The sequence below is a fragment of the Amphichorda felina genome, assembly GCF_050947745.1.
Source record: "Amphichorda felina strain 45539 chromosome Unknown scaffold_9, whole genome shotgun sequence".
In the NCBI taxonomy this organism is placed as follows: domain Eukaryota; kingdom Fungi; phylum Ascomycota; class Sordariomycetes; order Hypocreales; family Bionectriaceae; genus Amphichorda; species Amphichorda felina.
In genome coordinates, this window is record NW_028145041.1 from 1,331,048 (window position 1) to 1,353,368 (window position 22,321).

The 22,321-nt window shown below is 54.7% G+C and overlaps 10 protein-coding genes across 10 annotated transcripts; 7 read left to right on the plus strand and 3 right to left on the minus strand.

Moving 5' to 3' along the window:
- Positions 1-109: 109 nt before the first annotated feature.
- ACO1O0_008976 (arylsulfatase) lies at positions 110-1,933 on the minus strand (the record flags this gene model as incomplete). The annotated part of the gene is made up of 1 exon (XM_083198330.1): positions 110-1,933. The coding sequence occupies one exon, from the start codon at positions 1,931-1,933 to the stop codon at positions 110-112; it is 1,824 nt and encodes a 607-aa protein (XP_083046065.1).
- A 905-nt stretch (positions 1,934-2,838) lies between these two features.
- Positions 2,839-4,576, plus strand: ACO1O0_008977 (sugar porter family MFS transporter; the record flags this gene model as incomplete). The annotated part of the gene is made up of 5 exons (XM_083198331.1): positions 2,839-2,933; positions 3,004-3,376; positions 3,438-3,735; positions 3,801-4,139; positions 4,290-4,576. The coding sequence occupies 5 exons, from the start codon at positions 2,839-2,841 to the stop codon at positions 4,574-4,576; spliced, it is 1,392 nt and encodes a 463-aa protein (XP_083046066.1).
- Positions 4,577-4,918: 342 nt separating this feature from the next.
- Positions 4,919-6,970, minus strand: ACO1O0_008978 (PhoD-like phosphatase-domain-containing protein; the record flags this gene model as incomplete). The annotated part of the gene is made up of 3 exons (XM_083198332.1): positions 4,919-5,108; positions 5,166-6,769; positions 6,896-6,970. 3 exons carry the CDS (start codon positions 6,968-6,970, stop codon positions 4,919-4,921), a joined length of 1,869 nt encoding a protein of 622 aa, XP_083046067.1.
- A 1,786-nt stretch (positions 6,971-8,756) lies between these two features.
- Positions 8,757-9,845, plus strand: ACO1O0_008979 (uncharacterized protein; the record flags this gene model as incomplete). The annotated part of the gene is made up of 2 exons (XM_083198333.1): positions 8,757-9,406; positions 9,467-9,845. The coding sequence occupies 2 exons, from the start codon at positions 8,757-8,759 to the stop codon at positions 9,843-9,845; spliced, it is 1,029 nt and encodes a 342-aa protein (XP_083046068.1).
- A 472-nt stretch (positions 9,846-10,317) lies between these two features.
- Positions 10,318-11,143, plus strand: ACO1O0_008980 (emp24/gp25L/p24 family/GOLD-domain-containing protein; the record flags this gene model as incomplete). The annotated part of the gene is made up of 4 exons (XM_083198334.1): positions 10,318-10,470; positions 10,533-10,721; positions 10,788-11,054; positions 11,120-11,143. The coding sequence occupies 4 exons, from the start codon at positions 10,318-10,320 to the stop codon at positions 11,141-11,143; spliced, it is 633 nt and encodes a 210-aa protein (XP_083046069.1).
- Positions 11,144-11,639: 496 nt separating this feature from the next.
- On the plus strand, positions 11,640-13,460 carry PRP45_1 (SKIP/SNW domain-containing protein; the record flags this gene model as incomplete). The annotated part of the gene is made up of 2 exons (XM_083198335.1): positions 11,640-13,232; positions 13,290-13,460. The coding sequence occupies 2 exons, from the start codon at positions 11,640-11,642 to the stop codon at positions 13,458-13,460; spliced, it is 1,764 nt and encodes a 587-aa protein (XP_083046070.1).
- Positions 13,461-14,121: 661 nt separating this feature from the next.
- On the plus strand, positions 14,122-16,362 carry ACO1O0_008982 (galactose mutarotase-like domain-containing protein; the record flags this gene model as incomplete). The annotated part of the gene is made up of 5 exons (XM_083198336.1): positions 14,122-14,828; positions 14,878-15,037; positions 15,089-15,127; positions 15,174-16,087; positions 16,155-16,362. 5 exons carry the CDS (start codon positions 14,122-14,124, stop codon positions 16,360-16,362), a joined length of 2,028 nt encoding a protein of 675 aa, XP_083046071.1.
- A 781-nt stretch (positions 16,363-17,143) lies between these two features.
- On the plus strand, positions 17,144-17,710 carry PRP45_2 (uncharacterized protein; the record flags this gene model as incomplete). Its single annotated transcript, XM_083198337.1, has 1 exon — positions 17,144-17,710. The coding sequence occupies one exon, from the start codon at positions 17,144-17,146 to the stop codon at positions 17,708-17,710; it is 567 nt and encodes a 188-aa protein (XP_083046072.1).
- A 255-nt stretch (positions 17,711-17,965) lies between these two features.
- ACO1O0_008984 (carboxypeptidase C PRC1) lies at positions 17,966-19,698 on the minus strand (the record flags this gene model as incomplete). Its single annotated transcript, XM_083198338.1, has 2 exons — positions 17,966-19,149; positions 19,206-19,698. The coding sequence occupies 2 exons, from the start codon at positions 19,696-19,698 to the stop codon at positions 17,966-17,968; spliced, it is 1,677 nt and encodes a 558-aa protein (XP_083046073.1).
- A 1,499-nt stretch (positions 19,699-21,197) lies between these two features.
- ACO1O0_008985 (uncharacterized protein) lies at positions 21,198-22,273 on the plus strand (the record flags this gene model as incomplete). The annotated part of the gene is made up of 2 exons (XM_083198339.1): positions 21,198-21,351; positions 21,423-22,273. 2 exons carry the CDS (start codon positions 21,198-21,200, stop codon positions 22,271-22,273), a joined length of 1,005 nt encoding a protein of 334 aa, XP_083046074.1.
- Between the last annotated feature and the right edge of the window lie 48 nt (positions 22,274-22,321).

The following is a 22,321-nucleotide window of genomic DNA, read 5'->3' on the forward strand; positions in this document are numbered from 1 at the left end:
CGCCGTCGAACTTGTAACCCTAACCCTTGAAATCTCGAACCGTCAACCCATCATCGTAATCATCATTCTCATAAACGAATCGTATTACATTTTTCTATGAAACTTCCTTTCAGATAGCCTTGACGTGACGCTCAAAGCGGGGAATCTTCTTGGTGAACTTATTGGGGTCATCACGGGCACCATCCTTCCAGTACTCGTACTCAATCCACGCGTTCTCGGGCATCTGTTCCTCCATGGCAGCCATCCACTGGCCAAGTTCAGGACTCAACGGTATAACCCCCGTCTCGAGAACATACTGGTCCCAGAGCTTTATTAGGGCCTGCATCCTCTCAGGCTCTGCCTCGGCCAGGTCGTGAATCTCTCCCGGATCCTTGGCCAAGTTGTACAGCTGCCACTTTTCGGGGCCCTTGGGCTTGGGGATGAAGACAATCTTCCAGTCACCTTTTCGCACTGCCGCGCGACCACATGTCTCCCATCCGTTGATAAAGTCCTCTTCGTGGATACGCGACTCCTTGTTTGTCAGGTAGGGTACCATGGACTTTCCACGCATGTCGACGACCTCGCGGCCCTGGTAGGTCGGGGCCGGGTGCTTGACACCTGCCATGTCCAGGATTGTGGGAGCAAGATCCATGACCGTCGAGAATTGGTGCGTGATGCTGTTCCGCTCGAGCTTCTCATCGAAGAAGCCAACGGGCGGCTTGACCAGGAAGGGTACGCGGACGCCACCCTCGGTCGTGTACGCCTTATACAGTCGGCTCGGGGCGGTGGCAGCCTGCGCCCACCTAGGTCCGTACCAGATGAACGAGTCGCCGTTTCCGAGGTTGTCTATGTGGTTGTTGTAGTACTTCTTGAGATGCTGCATCATGTTGCCCTGAACGATAGGGTACGTCTCGTACGCAGCGCCCTCTGCGCCATTGTCGGAAAGGAAACACACGAAGGTGTTGTCAAGCTCGCCCGTCTGCTCGAGGTAGTCGACAATCTTGCCTACGTTGGCATCAATGCACTCGACCATGCCGGCAAACACTTCCATAGCCCTGCTCGAGTTGCGCTTCTCCTCGTCACTCAACTCACTCCACTCTTTGACCTCTTCGGCGGATACTGGTGCGGGCTCAACATCCTTGTCGATCATGCCCAGGTCCTTGAGACGCTGGAGTCGCTTGAGACGGAGGGCATCGGGGCCGTCATCATAGACGCCGCGATACTTGCGAATGTATTCCTGGGGAGCCTGCAGAGGCCAGTGGGGGGCTGTGAAGGGCAGGTAGGCGAAGAAGGGACGCTCATCTCCACCCTCCTTGCGCTCCTTCAGGTACTGGAGCATCTTGTCACCATAGCCGTCTGACGAGTACCAATCATCAGGTAGCTTGCGGACGTACTCGCCATTCTCGCTATGCAGCGCAATGACACTCATGGTCAAGAAATCGGGGCCCTGCTCGCCAGCCTCGAGCTGTGGCTCGTAGGCGTAGTGGTTACTGCAGGCGGGCAAGTGGGCAAGACTGCGTTCAAATCCTCGAGCCTTGGGGCTACGCTCTGGAGTCAGACCCAGATGCCACTTGCCAGCCATGAGAGTCTGGTAGCCAGCATCACGAAGAATCTCGGGAAGTGCTACGACGCGCTCGTTGAGGTAGCCCTCGTAGCCGGGCATGCCCCGCTGGACGTTGGTGGACATCTTGCCGCTGGGGTCATTCTGCCCAGATATGTTGGTCCATTCGATCAGGTTGCCCAGACCAGCAATGTGATGGTCGGTACCGGTCATGATCATGGCGCGGGACGGAGAGCAAGCGGCAGCAGCGTGGAAGTCAGTAAAGCGAATTCCATTGCCAGCCAGCTTGTCGAGGTTGGGCGTGTTGATCTCGCCACCGAAGCAACCAATATCGGAAAAGCCTAGGTCATCAGCCACGATAACGAGGAAGTTGGGCTGCTTGGAGGGTGCCATGATCAATGATGTCTCGGCCCTTGACTCTGCCCTAATATGGTATCGGGATGAAGGTGAACCTATGAGCTATAGACCAAAGAAGGAGAAGGAGGAGAAGAGAAAGATAACAGAGAGCGACACCGGAAGACAATCCCTTGAGGGGCTCTTCTTCTCCAAGACCTCATTCCCCAATTTTCGAAGTCGTCAAACCATCTCGACCATGCCGTGTAAGTACCCAAAGAGGCAGCTTGGCCGATGCCCGAGAGGTATCCCATAGACTAACCCGAGTGCGGGGCCGAAGCCGACTCCCGAGCATCTCGGAGCCCCTCTTGCCCCTCTCTCGAGTCTGGATCCTGTTCTGCCATTGACAGTAACTTGGCGAATTCATTTCGTCGTTCCACAAGTCCGATGGGCTCTAGAGGGCGTCGGCTGACCGTGCGATGTAACCAGTCTACCCCAGATTTTGCAGATTTAATCCCAGCCCCAGGGGCTTCCTTCAGAAGCTGTTGACAAAACATCAAGGGACTTAGGAGAAGGGTCCAACATTCAGCAGATAGCTAGCTTCATGCAAAAGCTCAAAATCCTAGCCAACGAGGCCGATGATCCGGAAGTGGCTGACTACCTAACCCGACAACACCGATCGAATGACGGCATCACAGCGGTGCGATGATACAAGATCCAAGCTCCGTGATAGGCTAACTGCCTGCCTACAAGATATGGGGATTCAAATATTACTACGACCACGAATGTAGATCTCGCCGGGTTCGATGTCGGTGTCTGTGCCCCGGGACTTAGACAGCTGAGATCTTGGTATAATTTAAGACATTCCAACATCCATCCGCCTGAGCGTCTACGTTTCCTAGTTTCTCCAATGTCTTCAGTCCAATAACTCTCCACCCCACGCCTCGCCCATAATCATCGTCATCATGGGCAACGGCACCACCATGGGGCGCATCCGCGCCTACTGGCTCGGTTCAGTCGTCTGTATGGGCGGGTTTCTATTCGGATACGATAGCGGCATGTAAGCCTTGGTACCTTTACAACGTCACAGGCCTATTGCCAGTTCTCTGACCAATGTCTTCGGTGTGTAGTGTCGGTGGTGTCTTGACAATGGCCTCGTTTGAGCGCGATTATGGCTATAGCAAGGCCAACGGAACACGAACCAATGCGTTATCCGTTGGCCTACAGCAGCTTGGTGCTTTTGTCGGCTGCTTCCTGGCCTGGCCCATCACGGCCAAGCTGGGTCGCAAGAAGCCTCTCATGATCTTCTCATTCGTTTTCTGCATCGGTGCCGCCATCCAGACAATTAATACCGGCTCGTTGCCTGCCTTCTATGTCGCTCGTGTTATTGCGGGTTTGGGTCTGGGTTCGTCAACGGTTGTTACACCAATGTTCAACAGCGAGATGACGCCCAAGGAGCTTCGTGGGCAGATCGGGTCTTTTTTCCAACTATTCTTCACCATTGTAAGCCATGGAAATACAGACGACTCACGTTCTGATTTCCGCTAATGAGGACTTTTAACAGGGAATCTTCACATCGTACTGGGTGGACTACGGTGTCGTCCACATACCGAACGAGCCTACGATGCAGTGGCAGATCCCCATCGGACTTCAAATGGCACCCGCTGCAATGCTCTTTCTCGGGACACTGACGCTGAAGGAGAGCACTCGGTGGCTCACCAAACAAGGCCGGCACGAAGAGGCCTGGGAGAGCCTTAAGTGGATTCGTGCCGACGACTCCCAGGCCGTGGCTGACGAGATGGAGGAAATCCGCCTGGGCGTCGAGGCAGAGGTCCAAGAGACAGAGGGATTCCGCTTGAAAGGTATGCCCTGGACAACGTCTTCGTCAGCACCACGTACGAAAACACTTTCTGACAAGCACGGGTAGAACTTCTTGAAAAAGACAATTTCAAGCGTGTCTTTGCAGCTTTCAGCATGATGATGGCCCAGCAAGCGACGGGGGCCACGGCGTTTGCCTATTTTGGGCCTCAGTACTTCTCGCTGTTGGTCGGCCCTGGGGACCAGAATCTGCTCCTGACAGCCATCTTCGGTGCCGTCAAGGTTGCTGCTTGCGGGACCTTCGTGGTGTTTCTGGCCGATCGCCTCCCCCGTCGCCAAGTCATGATTGGTGGCGCTGCATGTATGGCAGTCTGCCAGATCACCACCGCTGCTGTTGTCAAGCATAATCCTCCACCGACAGAGCCGGACTCGGGCGTCACATCTTCCGGTATGGCGACTGTGGCCTTGATTTACCTGTTTGTGATAATTTACAACCTCAGCTTCGGGCCATTGCCGTGGCCTTACATTTCCGAGTATATTCTGCTCCTCTCGCTCAGGCAGAGCCGTTGCTGATCATGGCATCATAGGATTTTCCCAGCTCGTATCCGAGAGCCTGGCATTGCGACAGGTGTGGCCTCTCAATGGCTCTTCAACTTCATATTCTCCCTCACGACGCCCTACATGATGGAAAGCATGGGCTGGGGCACGTTTCTCTTATGGGGCATATTCGATGCGGTCATTTCCATTGTTACCTTTTTCTTTCTCAAGGAGACCAAGGGCATGTCGCTCGAGGCCATTGCTCATCAGCGTTTTAAGAAGGGAGGGTCATCCGATCTCCCTCTCAACGCGAATAAGACTAACCAGGAGGAAACAGGTCTACGATGAGCAAGGTTCCGGTTCTTCAGAGAGGGAGTTACTACTACAGTCACCAGAAAGAACGCCGCATTCCAGAAAGACTATTATACGTTAAGGCATATTTCCGTGATGGATTAATTAGACAACTATTGCGATTGCCCTCGGCCACCGATGGTCAAATGTCCCAGCAGGTACGCCCTAAACCGAAGAATAGAACAACCCAACGCAAAAACTCCTATAACAATGCCCCCTGGCATTGAGAATAATCCCGGCCTCGGAGGAGAGACCCCGAAAACGAATTTGGCACGCTTTTGAACACCCCGTGCAACAACACCAATATTCGATGCACCGAATCGGATATTCAAGAGTGGCCTAGCTGGACGTTATCATAGACCACAGAGACGCCAAGGGGTTCTCGTTGTGTGGTAGACTAGCAGGGGCCACAACATCCGTGGTCCAACGCTCCTGGCCGTCGATGAAGAGGCGGTAATGAAGCACACTCTCTCCCTCGATATTTTCGATGGTGAAGGCTCCAAACTTGGAGCTGCCACCGGGAATATACCTGGTAAAAGGTGTCAATGATGGTTCCAAGATGTGGGGATAGGCATAGTAGACTTACTTGAGCATCACATCCTCGTCATCTGTCTGCTTGTAAGTCCCGAATGGCGGGGCAAACTGGTTTAGCGGGCTCGCAGAGAACTCATACGCAGCCGCCGACTCCGGCCATCGCGAATCCGGTGGCGGGGGAAACTTTGTGGCAGCGAATTCGTGGCGATCTCCCGATAGCACGACAACAGTGGTCCCACGGGCCCCGGTATCCCACATCGCCTCGAAGATCCTTGCTCTCTCTGCCAAGAACCCACCCCATGTATCCTTGACGTTGATGGGCCAGTTCTTGGTGAAGGGCACAGATGAAGCCACAAACTTCCACTTGACTCCCTTGGGTTCAGGCCTAGCCAACCACGCCAGGAAGTCCTCCAGCTGCTCGGGACCGAGCATGGTCTTTTCGGGGTCATTGAAAGGCAGGCTGTTGCTCGATCGGTAGCTCCGGGTGTCCATCATGAAGAAGCTAGCTGGGCCCTGGACAAATTCAAACCACGTAGCGTCCGCACGGCGCTGGTGACTGGACTTTGCCATGACTGCTTTGGGTGGGTTGAGATCGGCCTGGTAGATGTTCCAGGGCTCAACAGCCGCACCATACACCCCAGTGGCACCGGAGGACCAGTCGTTGGAGATCTCATGGTCATCCAGAACATGGATCCAGCTCAGGTTCTGTGCAACAGGGGCCCAGTCGGGTGAGGCATATACCTGCCGGTACTGCATGCGATACTCCTCGATCGACTTCCCAAAGCGCTCGGGCACATCGACGTAGATGAAGTCCCCAAGAAACAGCATGAACTGGGCTCCAAGTTCGGGAAGCCTGTCTGCCAGGTGACGCAGGCCAGGGACGGCCAGGGCGTGGTCGAATGGGTTATAGGGGAAGCGTGGGAGAATACAGGAGGTGGAGAGGAACGTGTATTTCCCATCGTTGTAGTCTGGCATGACACCCGGCCTCGGGGGTGCTAGAAACTCGCCTGAGTGGTTGTTGGATGTCCGCCACTCATAGACTCGCTGCTTCGAATGGATGAGAGGCACCGACACAGCACCAGTGAAGTCAGTCTCATTGGTAGTCCATCGGACCCCTCCCGCAGTCTGCCACAAGGTGTTGTCAAATGGTGGCTGAGCATCCTTAATATGAAGCTCCAGTGTGACGGGCATCTGGGCCTGATCAGGCTCGCGGATGAGAAATTTGGCCTCTGTAGGCGACACATAGCCGAGGCGTACGAAAGAAAGATCATCGGCAGGGTACAGAAGCCGTGCGCGAAATAAGGCGTCCGCAGTCAGGGCAACGAAGATGAGGTTGATGACGAATGTCCAGACCGACGGCCAAAACTGTCGGGGGTTCGGAGCGCCCCAGAGAAGGATACTCCAGGCCTTGTCATCCTTGTACCCGAGGACAATTTCCTCTGTGATATCGACTTCATCGACCACAACGCTCGGTTCCGGCTCAACAGCCACACCCTCGTCGGTAAGCTGGCGTGACTCTGGCTCAACAACCGTCTCCCTTATGGTGGCGCCAGCATTGTCTTGGACCACTTCGAGGATCGGTCCCGCTCTGTACGTTGCAAAAAAAGACGGAATATAAACAACGAATAGCGCGAAAGCAATGGAGGGGAAGTGTGACTAGTTCGGGTCAGGTAAGACATGGTGATGGGGGTATTCGGGGTCTTCGGATCATACGGGAAACTGCAGGGGGCAATTAGCATAACTGAAAGTCAATTGGAATACTGCGGAGAGAATACAACGTACAAATCGGAAGAAGATATAGGCAGATATCCTCAATGCGGTGGAGGACACCTTGGCCACGGTCCTGTGCCCAGCCATGACGGTTAGGGGTTATTCAGGGGAATCAACGCGGGTACGCGTGATGGGCGGCCGGGGGTTTCTCAGGCCAAAACAGAATCCTATTCTGGAAAAAGGCTAGAATATATCGGAGAAACTGAGATGCGCGCGGAGATTTTGGTTCATTGCGTGAGGTTGCGGTGGGAAGTGACAGTGAAGTGACAGTGAAGCTTGGTAAGCTTTGGTGGAGATGAGGTCACCTAAAGCTCAACGCGAACCGTGTCCAAGTGTAACGCAGGAGCTCGCATAAGCCTAGGGCCCTGGGCTGCTGGAGCAAAGACGCACAGGCCCCAGTGGCGTCGAATTGCAGGCGGGAAGATGGACCGTGCACGCGCCACAGCAGCCCTAAATGAGACACCATGGACGCCGTCAACGGCTCGACAGCCCAGTTCTGCTAATGCGCGTCCCAAAATTCACAATTCCTTCTGCTGATAATACCATGGTGTCACCACCAGCCCTACTCGTACTCGTACCCATACAACCTACCAGGGCCATAGATGGCCTAAGCTCTGCAGATGTCCGTGTGTCTCTTGGTTGCTTGACGATGTTAAATCTCCGGGCCGCCTTGCCCAGGTCATTGACGTCCTCAGAATGGATACCTTGTCTCCTGAGGTAGGTCAGGTATTCATGCGTCGTACGTACCTTAGGTCAGAACAACGGCAACAGCAGCCAAAGAGATCGCAGTCATCGTCTGCCCAGGGACCAGGTGTCTTGCTCGCATCCTCCAAGTCTTCCGCCACCCGTGACACAATTATTGTCACAGCGAGTGCTCGTCTTACAACCGCGGTCTTCGACTCTTCATGCCATTGGCGCTATGACGCTTGTTGTGGGGACCAAGAGTTCGAGCAACTCAGAAAAGGCACAGAAGGATTCGAGGTGGGTGCCGACGATTGCGTATGACAATATCCGTACTTGGTAAATCCATCTGTACTAGCCGCAGTTGTGCAACAGCACCGATAATCGACTTCTCAGAAGGATTCGATTCCATGCTTGGACAAGGTCCCACTTCGACAGGCCCTCCACACTCCCAAATCCTCCTCTTTAAAGCATTGTCCAAGACTCGAAGTCCACCAACCATGAACCCCACATTGACGCAGTTGCGAAGCTACCAACGGTTCAACAACTCCTGCCAAGCGTCGGCAGTTCTGTCTGTGCTACGTACAGAGTGCGACACAGCACAGATGCACCAGCTATCGCACATATTCTTCAGCAAGATGACAATGTCCCACACTCATGCCCACCACTTCCAAGTTCCCACGCCGATGCTGATGGGATCCATGGACTGCTGGTTGTGGTAATGACGCCGACCCTTGCATTACCGTCAGTACAATGTAGGAGCCGTATGGTGGGAACAAGTAACGTCCCTGGTGGCTTGGTCTACCCATCACCTCCCGCATTTCTCTTAGAGCTCACTCGCAGACCCTATGTCTCGGATTCAGCACTAGAGACTGGGTCAAGCCCATGTGTATTTCCACCGTAAGTCATATGATGTGCAGCCAACCGTCCCAAGGATCTCTCGACTCCCCCAGTCACCTTGGCACGTCATAAAATCTCCCAAGTCTAGTTCCAAGATTAGAATACGGGGCAGTATTGCCATATTCGATCTCGTCCCTGTCCTAACTGAGCAGTACTCCAACCTACATAGGTAGGCTTCTCCTCGCTGCTGATGCTTCGGGGAACCGACTGGTACACATAATATTCTTCCCCGCGAAGCTGCGTTACGTCTCTCTCACTCTGTACGGCCAAACCCATCGTCCCGTAGGCCATCATGAGCCTCTATCCACCTCCTGTTGTGATACCCATCTACTCCATCTTTACCGGGGTTGCCATCACTCTTACCGGCCTGCGGTTCTGGGCGCGGACCTCCTACACCAAATCACGACTTGGGACGGATGACTGGCTTATCGCAGTAGGAGTGCTTATTGGGGCCGCCTGTTATGGGATCCAGCTATGGAACTCGCTTAAAGGAACCGGTGGTGAGGCAGTATCTCCCGAGGATGCGGAGGAGAAAGCAATAATTTCCAAAAAGGTTGACTTTACCATGGTCCTGATCGAAAAGCCGGCTTTTGGTGCCATCAAGCTCTCCCTACTCTTTTTCTACAAGCGCATATTCGGCCCCTGGGCCAGCTTCAAGAGGATCAACACCGTCTTTATTTGGATTGTCAGTCTCTGGACGTTTTCCTTCATCGTCGCGGATGTCACTCTTTGCGGTGTCCACCTTGGCGATGAGTTCAAGTTGGATCAGTCGGACGCCCGGGAGCACTGCGGGAACAAGGGGCTGCTGTTGCTCATGTTCGCCATCACAAGTCTGATCACCGACTTGCTCGTCCTCAGTCTTCCGTTCTTTTTCATCAACAGACTGCAGATGCCGCCACAGAAAAAGTGGGCAGCTGGCATGGTGTTCCTATTGGGTTTTATGTAAGTTTGTTCAATCACGGTCACCCATTATACCAAGCCAACTAACATGTATTTGGGCAGCTCGACTGGCGCTAGCTTGTTGCGAACCATCTTTCTCTGCATTGCCTACCCCTTGGGCAGGATGAGCTGGGGTTACAAGCCGCCACCTGACCAGGAGGAGCCGCTCATTCTGCAAGTATTCAACCCGACTTTCTGGGTTATGGTAGAGATGGGCCTAGGATCGTGGGCCGCAAATCTGCCCCCGCTTGGGCCCTTGCTTGGGGCCATGGGCTTTAAGGACGCGGTCGGTCGAGCGTACAAGAAGGTCTCGTACATCTCCTCGTCATGGGGGGCCTCCCGGTCTACCCAGCCCACGGCGGCGACTGCAGACCCCGAGCTGGCTTATCCGGGGAGCGAGTCTTCGCTCGTGGACCGCAAGCGGTCACCTCCATTGGAATGATGACAGTGGCGGATGTGTTCTGATTTTTTTGATTTTTGATTTTTGATTTTGCAAGAGATACCACCAGGACATGGCGTTGATGGCGGCGCATTTAGTATGGCATAGCGGAAGGAGTAAATAGTTGAACGGCGGGTCACTCGTTTAAGCCTTCAAACCTGCTTTAGCCAGGAGCAGATGTAAAAACCCAAAAGCTCGAAATGAGAAACAATTCAATCACAGCCAGATCATTGTGATGATGAAATCATGGATGCTGCAAGATGAAAGCTCCTGTGGGGCATCCCGAGATGTGGCTGGTGAATATTCGTACTAGGTGCGAAGTACTGTGGCTGTCACCTCAGGAGAGCTCTCGGATCGGCGCTACGAGATTCCGGCTCCAATGCCCATCGTGGCCCCTTGGCCCCAAACCGGGCCAGTCTGTCCTGATGAGCTGTGTGTCCCTGCACGCGACAACCTCACGCCGCCCGTCGCCACCATGAGACTGCCCATGCTGCTAGCCGGGCTTATTGCCTTCTTCATCACCAATGTTGCTGCCACGGCATTGACGTACAACCTACTGGCTCACGAGAAGGCCTGCTTCTACGCTCAGACTAAGAATGACAACGAGAAGGTGGCCTTTTACTTTGCCGTGAGTCCTCGCCACTCCTAGCCTTCTTCTGATGCTTCAAACTGACTAAAGGCTCCCTGCAGGTTCAATCCGGTGGCGCGTTTGATGTCGACTACAATGTGGAGGGTCCGAATGGCAAGATCATTCTGAGCGGCGAGAAGGAGCGCCAGGGTGACTTCGTCTTCACGGCGCAGACGCCCGGCGCGTATTCATTCTGCTTTAATAACGAGATGAGCACTTTCACCGACAAGTTCATCGACTTTGAAATTTCGGTGCGTTCTGCCCACGGCGAAAGCCATAACATAGGGCTGCTGTGACTGACAACGCGATGCCCACAGGTCGAGAACGAGTCGCGAGCCCAGCTGCCGTCCAAGCAGGGCACCTCTCCAGAGCAGACCTCCGACCTCGAGGAGTCCATCTTCAAGATCTCCGGGAAGCTATCCACCATGTCGCGAAATCAGAAGTACTTCCGGACCCGCGAGAACCGAAACTTCAGTACCGTCCAGAGCACCGAGAAGCGCATCGTACGCTTCAGTATGATCCAGATCGCCCTTATTATTTGCATGGGGGCGCTACAGGTCTTTGTTGTCAGGTTTTTCTTCCAGGTTAGTGTTCCTCCCTCTCGCCCATTCGAGTCCTAGTAGGGGGCTTGTACTAACGAGGTGTTCAGGGCGCTCGCAAAGGATACGTGTAAACGAGGATATTCTGTGCGGATTCTATGTTTTACGAGGCGCAGGGTCAAAACAAAAGAGGTTGATATTGGGCATGCGGCATGGATTTTGTACGGAAGCATGGTCTTAGCGAGGCCACGCGATGTGGACTGCGGAGGGATGGTTTTGTCAGCCGATTGAGCAAGAAAAAGTGAATAAACATCAAATAGGACTTCAATATCGCCTACATTGCGTTCTAAACTTGGATTTGAGTGGATTATCCTGCGCGAGTTATCTGGATTCAGACATTTCAGCGAGTTGGAACTGGTTTATATTAGAGCAAGTTGGCCAAGCCAAGGTAAACCATGCTGTCATGTACTATGTAAGGCTACCTAGGATAGTGGGTAGTGGCTGGTTCAACATACCCAGCCACAGTGGCGGGCGCAACCTGAAATTCTACAGATGCCTTGGCCGGGCTCAACCCCCAGATTTCTTGACCAAGCATCGTTTCTTCCACCCAACTCGCAATAACACCACAACATGACGTCGATCGCCTCATCGCTTCAGGCGTCGCTGCCGAAGCCCAAATACACCGGCGAGGATGAGGAGGCGCCGCGTCACACGCAGCAGCGCGGGCCGCGCATCGTAGGGGCCGGGCAGATTGACGAGACACAGGTCGTGCTGAAGCGATCAGGCCCCCCTCCGTACGGGCAGCGATCCGGATGGCGTCCCCGTGCGCAGGAGGACTTTGGTGATGGAGGCGCGTTTCCCGAGGTCCCCGTGGCCCAATACCCGCTCGACATGGGCAAGAAGGGCGAGACGACGAGCAACGCGTTGGCGATCCAGGTCGACGCGGAGGGCAAGGTCAAATACGACGCCATTGCCAGGCAGGGCCACAGCGAGAGCCGAATCGTCCACACATCATTCAAAGACCTGATCCCACTCCGGCAGCGTGCCGACGCCGGCGAGATCGACCTGACGCGACCGGACAAGGAGGCTGTTGCGGCTACAACGGAGAAGACGAAGAATGCGCTCGCAGCTCTGGTCAGCGGCGCTGTCGCTGCGCAGAAGCCGAAGAATGTCAACGTCGGGAACCGAAAAGACCCTACCTTCGTGCGATACACACCGGCGAACCAGATGGGCGACAACTCGAAGAAGCAGGATCGAATCATGAAGATTGTTGAGCGGCAAAAGGACCCCATGGAGCCGCCCAAGTTCAAGCACAAGAAGATTCCCCGTGGACCGCCATCGCCTCCTCCGCCTGTCATGCACTCGCCTCCTCGAAAACTCACAGCCGAAGACCAGGAGATGTGGAAGATTCCTCCTCCCATCTCAAACTGGAAGAACCCCAAGGGCTTCACAATCGCCCTAGACAAGCGGTTGGCAGCTGACGGAAGGGGCTTGCAGGACATAGCTATCAGTGACAAGCATGCCCAGTTTGCTGAGGCTGTCAAGATGGCTGAACGCCACGCCCGTGAAGAGGTCCAGCAGAGAGCCAAGATGCAGCAGAGACTGGCTGAGAAGGAAAAAATGCAAAAGGAGGACAACTTGCGGAACCTGGCACAACAAGCTCGGGCGGAACGCTCTACCGCGGGACGCAAACGACGGGATTCGGTGGATTCGAGAGACTCGCGAGACTCGCGAGACTCCAGATCACGATCGAGGAGCTACAGCTACTCCGACTCTGGCGCGTCCGACAGCGAGGACTCGGAGATTCGGGAACGCGAGAAGGCGAGAAAGGAGAAGCTACGAGAGGAAGAGAGGAAGCTGCGGCAGAACCGCATGGGCGCTGAGCGTCGGATGCAAGTCATGGCCCGAGAACAGAACCGTGACATTTCCGAGAAGATTGCCCTGGGCCTGGCGAAACCGACACAATCCAAGGAGACCATGTACGACTCCCGGTTATTCAACCAGTCCAGCGGCTTCAACAGCGGCTTCAACGAAGACAACCCTTATGACAAGCCTCTGTTTGCCGCGCAGGATGCCATTAGCAGCATTTACCGACCGCGTGCGAACATGGATGACGATGATGACCCTGAAGCTGGCGACAAGGAAATGGCCAAGATTCAGAAGACGAGTCGCTTTGGAGAGGCTCTAGGCAAGGGTACCTTCAAGGGGGCTGGCGAAGTTGAGGTAGGCATTCCTTTATTCTATTTCCGATTCGCAAATTTTCTAACTAATTATTCTCAGGCTCGCGAAGGACCAGTTCAGTTCGAGAAGGATGCGACAGACCCATTTAACGTTGACAAGTTCCTGTCAGAAGTCGAGCAGTCCACTTCCTCCAAACGAGGATATGGATTGCAGGAGGAAGGGAGTAGCAGACAATCAAAGCGCGCAAAGGTTGAAGAAGACGACGATTAGGTAGATTCGGCTCTATTATATCTTCATATGGATTGCCGCAGCGACTGATGAGATGCAGTGTCGCAATAATATTCAGCTGCCAATATGATATGCTCATACCTGCCGCAAGACAAGATCGTGAATTGGCATTTGGTGAATTCAACATTAAGGGCGCCGTTCAGACTCGTAGCCAAGCCGTCTTCTCATACGTGGAAACGTATAATGGCACGGACATTAACATGCATGATGCCTATGCTCCAGCATGCTGAAGCTCGGAACCAGGGACCGAAGGCCAAGGCAGGGCCTTGGACACAATTGGACGTCATCAAAGATATGGGGCCAGTTGCGTCTGATGGATACCCCTATCATCTTAGTTTCGGATCTTGGCCTGTTGTCGAGGAGGCGGTAAGGAGGGTTCGCTGCTCTTTCAATCGAATCCCGAATCGGGTTCTGTATGTCGAACAGGGACTTTACCGGAACCGATGCTGGCTAAATCAAGATATCCCCACGGGGTAAGGCGATGCCTCCCAATCGATGATGAATTTCACCGACAGCTACCCCAAGGCTCCGCGATCCGGTAGCTCACCTTTAGTCCACATATAAAGAATAGCGCCTCTCAGGGTACCTGCAATGACTGATAGCCCAAGAGTTCTTACATCTCCTGATAAGGTGAACACCGACGATGAGGTCCCTGATATTCCCAACGGCGACACTCCTCCTATGGGCGTTTCAAGCACCGAATGGAGTGCTGGCAAAGCTGGAGGCCAAAGAGACGGACACGCAGTTTATTCTCGACAACAATCGATTCCACACGGCTGTTGACAAGAGCCAAGGCGTCGTCACGGAACTCACCCTTGACGGTCAAAACCTCCTCGGCACCCCCGACGGAAGTGTAGGACGGGGGCCCTATCTGGACTGCTACTGCACACCATCCGGCTTCTGGACACCCGGGAAGGAATCGCCAACCTATGAGCTCTTCTCTGGAACCGATTCCACAGGGACCGACTATGGCGGCATCAAAATGTCCGACACGTACTCCGAGACAGGACAGGTGCTTGAGCAGTACTGGTTCCTCCGGGACGGCGAGACTGGCCTGCACACCTTCAGTCGAGTTGCGTACTACAACGACTCGACACCTTTCTTGCGCAACCTCCAGGAGCTTCGCACCATGTTCCGCCCTAACACGGATATGTGGACGCACCTCCTGACCAACAGGGGACACTACGCTCCCCTTCCTGACTCGGCCACCAACGACGACTGGGTCACAGTACAGGACGCGACGTGGTACCTAGGCAACACGCCCGACGATCCGTACGTGGAGCAGTTATCCGACTACTTCACCAAGTACACGTTTGCGGACTCGTGGAGGGATATCACGGCATACGGGTTGTAAGTGTTTGTTCAGGCGCCTAGGAGAACATGGGCTAACTAAAGATAGATACGCCGATGGTTCCCGCACACCCGACGGGTCAACGTATGGGGCGTGGATGGTCATGAATACCAAGGACACGTACTTTGGTGGGCCGACGCACTCTGATCTCACAGTGGACGGTATCTTGTACAACTACATCAGCTCCAACCATCATGGCGACCAAACTGTGAGCGCAGCTGTCCCACCTTCTAGCTAGAGCGAAACTGATTAATGACAGCCCAACATCACCCATGGCTTCGACCGTACATTCGGACCGGTATGTCGACGAATGCAGGGAGTTGATCGTACTAACTTACCCACAGACCTTTCACTACTTTAACAGCTTTCCCCCAGAGACGGACATCCTAACGCTCCAGGAAGACGCGGCTCAGTATGCAGACCCCGAGTGGAACGCTGACTTCTACGACTCCATCGCCAAGCACGTTCCCAACTACGCCCCATCTTCAGAACGCACGACCTTCAACCTCCACGTCGACCTTCCCAAGGGTGCCAAGAGGGCCCTGGCGGTTCTCTCGCAGACTGGTGTCGACTTTCAAGACAACGTCCTCGATCCCACGGCGTACCAGTACTGGGGCGACGTGGACGAGGACGGTGACACCACCATCCCCATGGTCAGGGCCGGAACATACCGCCTGACTGTTTACGCAGACGGCATCTTTGGCCAGTACATCAAGGACAACATCAAAATCGTCCCCAGCCGCAAGGGGCACGCCAGCCACAAGACTCAGGCTCGCTGGCGCGAGGAGACACAGGGCAAGGAGATCTGGCGCATCGGAAAACCCGACCGCTCATGCGGCGAGTACCGCCACGGCCACGCACCCGACACGGAGCACGCGCTGCAGCCAGCACAGTACCGCATCTACTGGGGCAACTACGACTTCCCCACCGATTTCCCCGACGGCGTGCGGTTCAAGGTCGGCGAGAGCGACGAGGCGACCGACTGGAACTATGTGCACTGGAGTGTATTTGGTGGCAAGGCCAGCTACAACCGCCCGGAGCCGTACGTGGGCGAGGGCGACGTCAACAACTGGACCGTGGCGTTTGACCTCAAGCAGGCGCAGGTGGAGCGCAAGAAGAAGGCCACGCTTACGGTGCAGCTGGCTGGGGCCAAGACGGCGGCGGGAAACACGGACGTGTACAATGCGTCGGAGCCGCACGCTGATCTTCACTACACGGTCAACGTCAATGGCAAGGACCTGGAGCCGTGGATAATCCCGTACGTTCTCTCCTTGCCTCCCCAAATATACTCTGTGTTTTCCTGGAGGAGCTAACATTGAGGACAGGTGGAACCAAAGCAGCTCGTGTGGTGTCCGGTCAGGGGCCATTTGCTACGGCGTGAGCCACAAGTTCAGCTTCCACCCGGAGCTGCTCAGAGAGGGCGAGAACGAGCTTGTACTGAGTCTGCCGTACAATGCGACCAACTATGAGCCGGCTCAGCTGGCGGAGACGGTGTACGTCCAGTACGATGCGCTCCGGTTCGAGATTGCTTAGAACATATGAGATAGATGGTCCAGCTTCGTATTCACTATTACGCAGTTGGGGCTCTGGGATTGTTGGCCAACAGATATGATATTCAAAGAAATGGTATAGTCGAGGAAAACGAGTGAGAACGTTCTAGTTGTATACACCCCTTTCCCACCCATCGTATACTGTGTTACAGGGAGGCTTCATGTAGGAGATGCGGTAGGCCCGTAGCACCCGGTATGCCAGCGCCAGCTCATCTTACTCTGTCGCCTCGAGAGATGTGTGTGCCTTGGTCACAGACTTCCAAGACTATTTTTATTGTAAATATAGGGAGTAAGATAAACTTATACTGCGAGATTCAATACATTCAGTGGCATCTTACCTCTTTTAAGTTCAAGTACATGTATGCACCATCATCGGGTGCGTACATACATGAAGCTACCCTATACTAACGTCCTTGGTAACAGCCAAGGAAATCAGGTACATGTATGTAAGCACGAACAACCAAAATCATACGACTTTCTTTAGCTATGGGTCCCTCTACGTAGCTCCTCATGACTGTGCTGCATGTCCAACCCCCGGGCCGCTCCGATCCATGTTTGTTCCATCTCCCACATCCGCCAGAGATTGTGTCTTAGTAGCTGTTAGTCACCGTCTGCGCCGGAGGAAGGCCCGGTCATGTAAATCGTGTTCATGTAAGATATAACTACCATGTCAGTCCCGATCTAAAATCTCACCTGCTCGACGTGATCCTCTTCCCTCCACCACAACACCCATCATTCATTGAGACAATCGCCAGTCAGACAAAATGGCATCCGGCGCCTTCTCCCCCAAGACGGCCCTCCTCCTCCTCCCCCTCGTCTCCTCCACGTCGACCCTCCTCTTCTCCTTCGACCAGCACAGCTTCCTCTCTGTGCTCACCCACCCAGCCCTCGTCCAGAACCAGGGCGCCTCCTCCAACGCCGTCATCTCCCCCTACTTTTCCCTCTTCTTCCCGAGGGGCCTCGTCCGCGTCGTCACCTTCCTGGGCGTCACCACCTGGTCCTCGGTGGGCTGCATCTACTCCTCGCGGGTCCTGCTGCGGTCCAAGGGCAGCCTGGCCTGGTACGCCGGCGCGGCCGCCCTGGCCGTGGGGCATCTCCTGTTCGTGCCAGTCATTGCGCAGTCGGTCAAGAGCATCCTGGACAACAAGGGCGGCGACGTCGCTGTTGGTGATGCCGGGGAGGCTGTGGGTGACGCCAAGAACAACAAGAAGAAGTCCAATGTCGACTACATGAAGGATTGGCTGCGTGTTAATATGGTGCGGACGCTGACTACAGATCTGGGTGCCTGGGTGTGCGCCGTCATTGCCGTCACCAAGACCTTCAGCGATTAGATGGGTCTTGTCAAACTGTACAGTACGAGTGTTGATCAACCCTACCATGTATGTATACTCGAGTTATTTCACTCAATGCAAAATTCACAGCGGATGCTTCCACGGGCATGGACATTCAACTATGTGATTTATGTGGCGAAAGACACCTTCAGCTACACTAGCAATCCACTTCTACCAAGTCGTATGATTGTAAACACAAGTACAACACATCTATCGCTCTGCACTTCCTCTAGAGAGCCTCTAGATATTCGTATACTAGACATTCTTATCCGTTGAAGCCCACTCACCGCCCAGCCAGCGGTTGAAGAAGTCAATCGACCCCTCGGGCTGGTCCATCGGCACCATGTGGCCCGCCTGGTAGATGCGCATAAAGGTGAGGTTGCCGCTCGACTTGACCTTGCCGTACGACTCCGACTTCTCGCTGTCGCTCGAGACGACGAGATCCTCAGGCTCCGCCTTGGCAAAGCTCTTGTGGCCGGACCATTCAAGCTCATTGACCCACGCCTCGTTGCCGAGCCAGTTGCAGATGAAGTCAACATCGCCGGCGTAGACGAGGACAGGAATCTCCTCGAGGATTTTGGGCACAAGATGGTGGAAGGGCTGCATCCAGTCACCAGCAAACATGAAGTTGCGGTTGATGTCAAAGTTGCAGCTCTCATAGCCATCCACCTCGGCGCCCACGGCATCGCGCACATTTTGCTGGCCAAGGTACTCAGAGATCCAGCCCATGGCAGAGTAGCAGAGGTTGGACGAGTCCTCACAATCGCCACGGATGTCGTAGACGTTGCGGCCGGTGCGCTGATAAGGGCCCATCATGGCATTGTTGCAGTAGATGGTGGCGGGCACGCAGGACCAGGCGCTTCCAGACTCGTAGCAGCGCTCAATCAGAGATTGGCAACGGGGCAGGGCGCTATCCATGCCCCGGCACTCGCTCTCACTAAGGACAGCCTCGTGGCCGCCCTCGCCGCAAGCCATGGGGCGGTAGTAGGCGTACTGGGTGTAGGGGTCGGTGAGACCATTACCAATTAGGACACTCTTGAGATTGATGTTGCGGTCCTCGTGGGAGAGGATCTCGGAAGTGAAGACGGGAATGTAGTGACCGGCATAGGATTCACCAGCAATATGGAAGTCCTGCTTCGCATACTCGGGGAACTGGTGGAAGAAGAGGGTCAGGAGAGCATAGACATCCTTGCCGGCGGCGACGGTGTTGCTGACGCTGCTTCCGCTGTATGAATAGCCAACGTTGACGGGCTGGTCAAGGAAGATGACGGAAGCATTGTTGTTCCACGAGTAAGGGTTGTTCTCCACATCAAGCTTCTTGGTGATGGTGGAAGGACCCAGTTCAAGGAAGAGGCCGGTCAGCGAAGAGCAGCCGGGTCCACCATTGAGCCAGAGAACAACGGGATCGTTCTCGGGGTCATTACGGGACTCGAAGAACCCTGGACACAGTCAGATACAAGGTCTTATATGTTTGGCGTACAATGAGTAAGCTTACAGTAGAAGAGGTGCTTGTCCTCCTCCTCGTCATCGAGGTAACCACTGTACTGCTTAACAGTATCGACGCCGAGGCTAGAGGGGTCGACCGTCTTGGCGCGGAGGTTGTAGTTCTCGAGCTTGCCACCGACCATGCGCTGGGAGCCCTCAACGCCGTTAACGCCCATCTTCTTGACGTCGGCGCCCTTGACGATGTGGTCCCAGTGGCTGTCGGGACGGCGAGTGGCCGGCTTCGGAGGGGTGCCAAGGGCCTGCTTCTTGAAGGCCTCGACGCCATCGGGCATGAGCAGCGAGACTTCGTCCCAAATGCCCTTGGCCTCGGATGTGAACTTGCCGAAGATGCCTTCGAGGGAGCTGGCCCAAGACTCGATGTTGCCCGACTCGAAATCGATGACGGGCTGGTCCGAATTGCCGCCGTGCAGGACCTTCTGGCTCTGGAAGCCAAGGGCAGAAGACGCCGCGCCCAGGGCGACAGCGGATGATGACAGCCGCATGATGCAGATTCCGCCGAGCTGAACGGTGGATTGATGGGAAGAGACTTGATGGGGATGGGTGGATTGGGGGATGGTGTGGTGTTGATGGAAGAATCAAGGCTGGAATGCGGTGGGAAGCTTGATAAGACGCTGCTGTCAGGCACGGTCACACCTCACACGTCATCTTGGTTGCCGGGTTCCCGCAGGCAGGCAGGTCCCAGGCTCCCCGTCAGCTCAGGGCCTCAGGCGGTCTGAACAGTGGAGGCCCCCAGCCGCTGGGGTCACTGCCCACATGACCTGCTGACGAGTGGCAATCCCCGCTTGCAGCCTTGCTCCTGTGGTTGGTTCCCGTCTCCCCGCACCGGCGAGACGCGGCTTATCTTATCCGGGCGACCCTGGCGCAAGCGGCTTCGGAACCCTGTTGAGATGGTAACTTGATGGGCATCCAAAGAAGTAAAAAGACGAAGCCTCAACTGTTTTAGGACCCTGGCTTTTGTGTAGGTGTACGTAGATCTTTCTTAGTAGTCTTTGCGACGAGTGTCCCAATAGTACTACTCGTAACGTCCACCCTGCGACTCCATGAGAGCTATCTTCCCGGCACCCGCTTCGCCAAAGACTGCCGGTGTTGTATGTCTTGTATTCTCAATTATTATTTGGTAACCTACTGGCTGAGAGGGCGGGGGAGACTGTGACCTGAATCAGTAGGGCTTTTCAACGCCATTCGTACTTCGTAGGTAGCTGCGGTACGGAGTGCCCAACCAAGTGAGGCAAACCAACATCAGAAAAATACAAATAAGGTTCGCATAACTTAGAAACTTACTACCAGGTAGTACTATCATGTTGCAAAATACCTAGGTATCTTATTCTGCTTGATAGATCCGTCGCCTACTGAGGAGGGCTGAACGGAACAGGCCAAAACTACATCTACGATTAAACGTCATCACTCCACGACTTCCAACCTTCACAAACACGCCGTTCCATCCTCCAGGTCCTATGGAGGGTATTCACTAAATTGACACAGTTCTCTTCTCCTGGTCGCTACTGTACTGCAATGTGCTCTATCACACAGGTTTGCTGACTTCTATTCGTGGGCTCTTGAGAAGACGGCCCAGCCCCCCTGTTGAAGCGTTGTGATGCGTCCAATGGACAAGACGAGGCGTCCCGGCTCATTATGCTGGCAAGAGACACGGTTACGCAGTATTATCTTACGGGGGACGACGTGGCCGCATCGAATCCGTAATGAGTTCTAGAGACAATATTGGGAGAAGAAATATGATTAAGGAAGAGGTGAATCGGACATCGCAAAGCGAGACTTTTTCGAGGTGGTGATATGCCGGATGGGGGCCGGCCAAAGGTGGTCCCCACCTACCTGTAGGTACGATTTCTGGGAGGCAAACTTAGCAACTGTCGACAACATTCAAATACTACAGGCATCTGGCTGGGGCTACCTGGATACCGATTTGCGTTGGCATCTTCGCCTCCCATTCACTGCCCATTAATTCTCAACTCATTCTACCACCATGTCATTCATCAGCTCGACGTTGGTCCACGCAGCCAGTTTCCTTGCCTTCGGAGTGGCTACCTTCAACCCCACGAACTTCATTGGCGGTGTCGACTTCAAGCCCGATAGGGATATCACCAGCCTCGCCGGCAAAGTCATCCTGATAACGGGAGGTGAGCTACAGTCGTCCAAGATTGTACCTGATCTCGTATGCTATATAACCAATGCTGATGGCAAGTCCCAGGCAATACTGGCCTCGGCAAGGAGACGGTCCTGCAGCTGGCCAAGCACCATCCCTCCAAGATCTTCCTCGCAGCGCGGTCTGAGAAAAAGGCTAAGGATGCCATTGAATCTATCAAGTCGCAAGTCGAGGATGATGTGGACATCACCTGGCTGCCCCTGGACTTGATGTCGCTGGATTCGATCCGGGATGCTGCCAGCTCATTCACTGCCCAGTCCTCCCGACTGGACTGTCTCATCCTGAATGCCGGCGTCATGGCTCTGCCCCCGGGCAATACCGAGATGGGACACGAGATCCAGTTCGGCACTAACTACACGGGACACTTCCTTCTCACCAAGCTCCTCCTACCGACACTGCTCAAGACGGTCGAGGAGCCGGGCGCGGACGTGCGAGTCGTGACCGTCTCGTCGATTGGGCATAACCTGGCACCGCGGTTCAGCATGTTCCTCGACCAGGACAAGCTGAGCCGCGCCGACACCAACGTGCGCTACGGCGCGTCCAAGGCGTCCAACATCCTCTTCGCCGCCGAGCTCGCCCGCCGCTACCCGGCACTGACGTCCGTCTCGATCCACCCAGGCGTCATCTACACGGATCTGTACGTCTCGATGGTGCAGCGCTTTGGGGCCATCGGAACCATGGCCGCCAGCATCCTGAAGAAGTTCGGGCAGACGATCCCCCAGGGTGCGCTCAACGAGCTCTGGGCGGCGGTGGGTGCGAAGAAGGGCGACATTGTGAACGGGGCGTACTATGTCCCTGTGGGACACTACAAACCGTACAACATGTACGCGAATAACGCAGACATGGCTAAGGCGCTGTGGGACTGGACGGATGCAGAGATAAAAAAGACGGAGTAGCTCGGTTGTGTTTGACTGGTGATGGCGAGCGTGTGTTGTGTTCTAGAT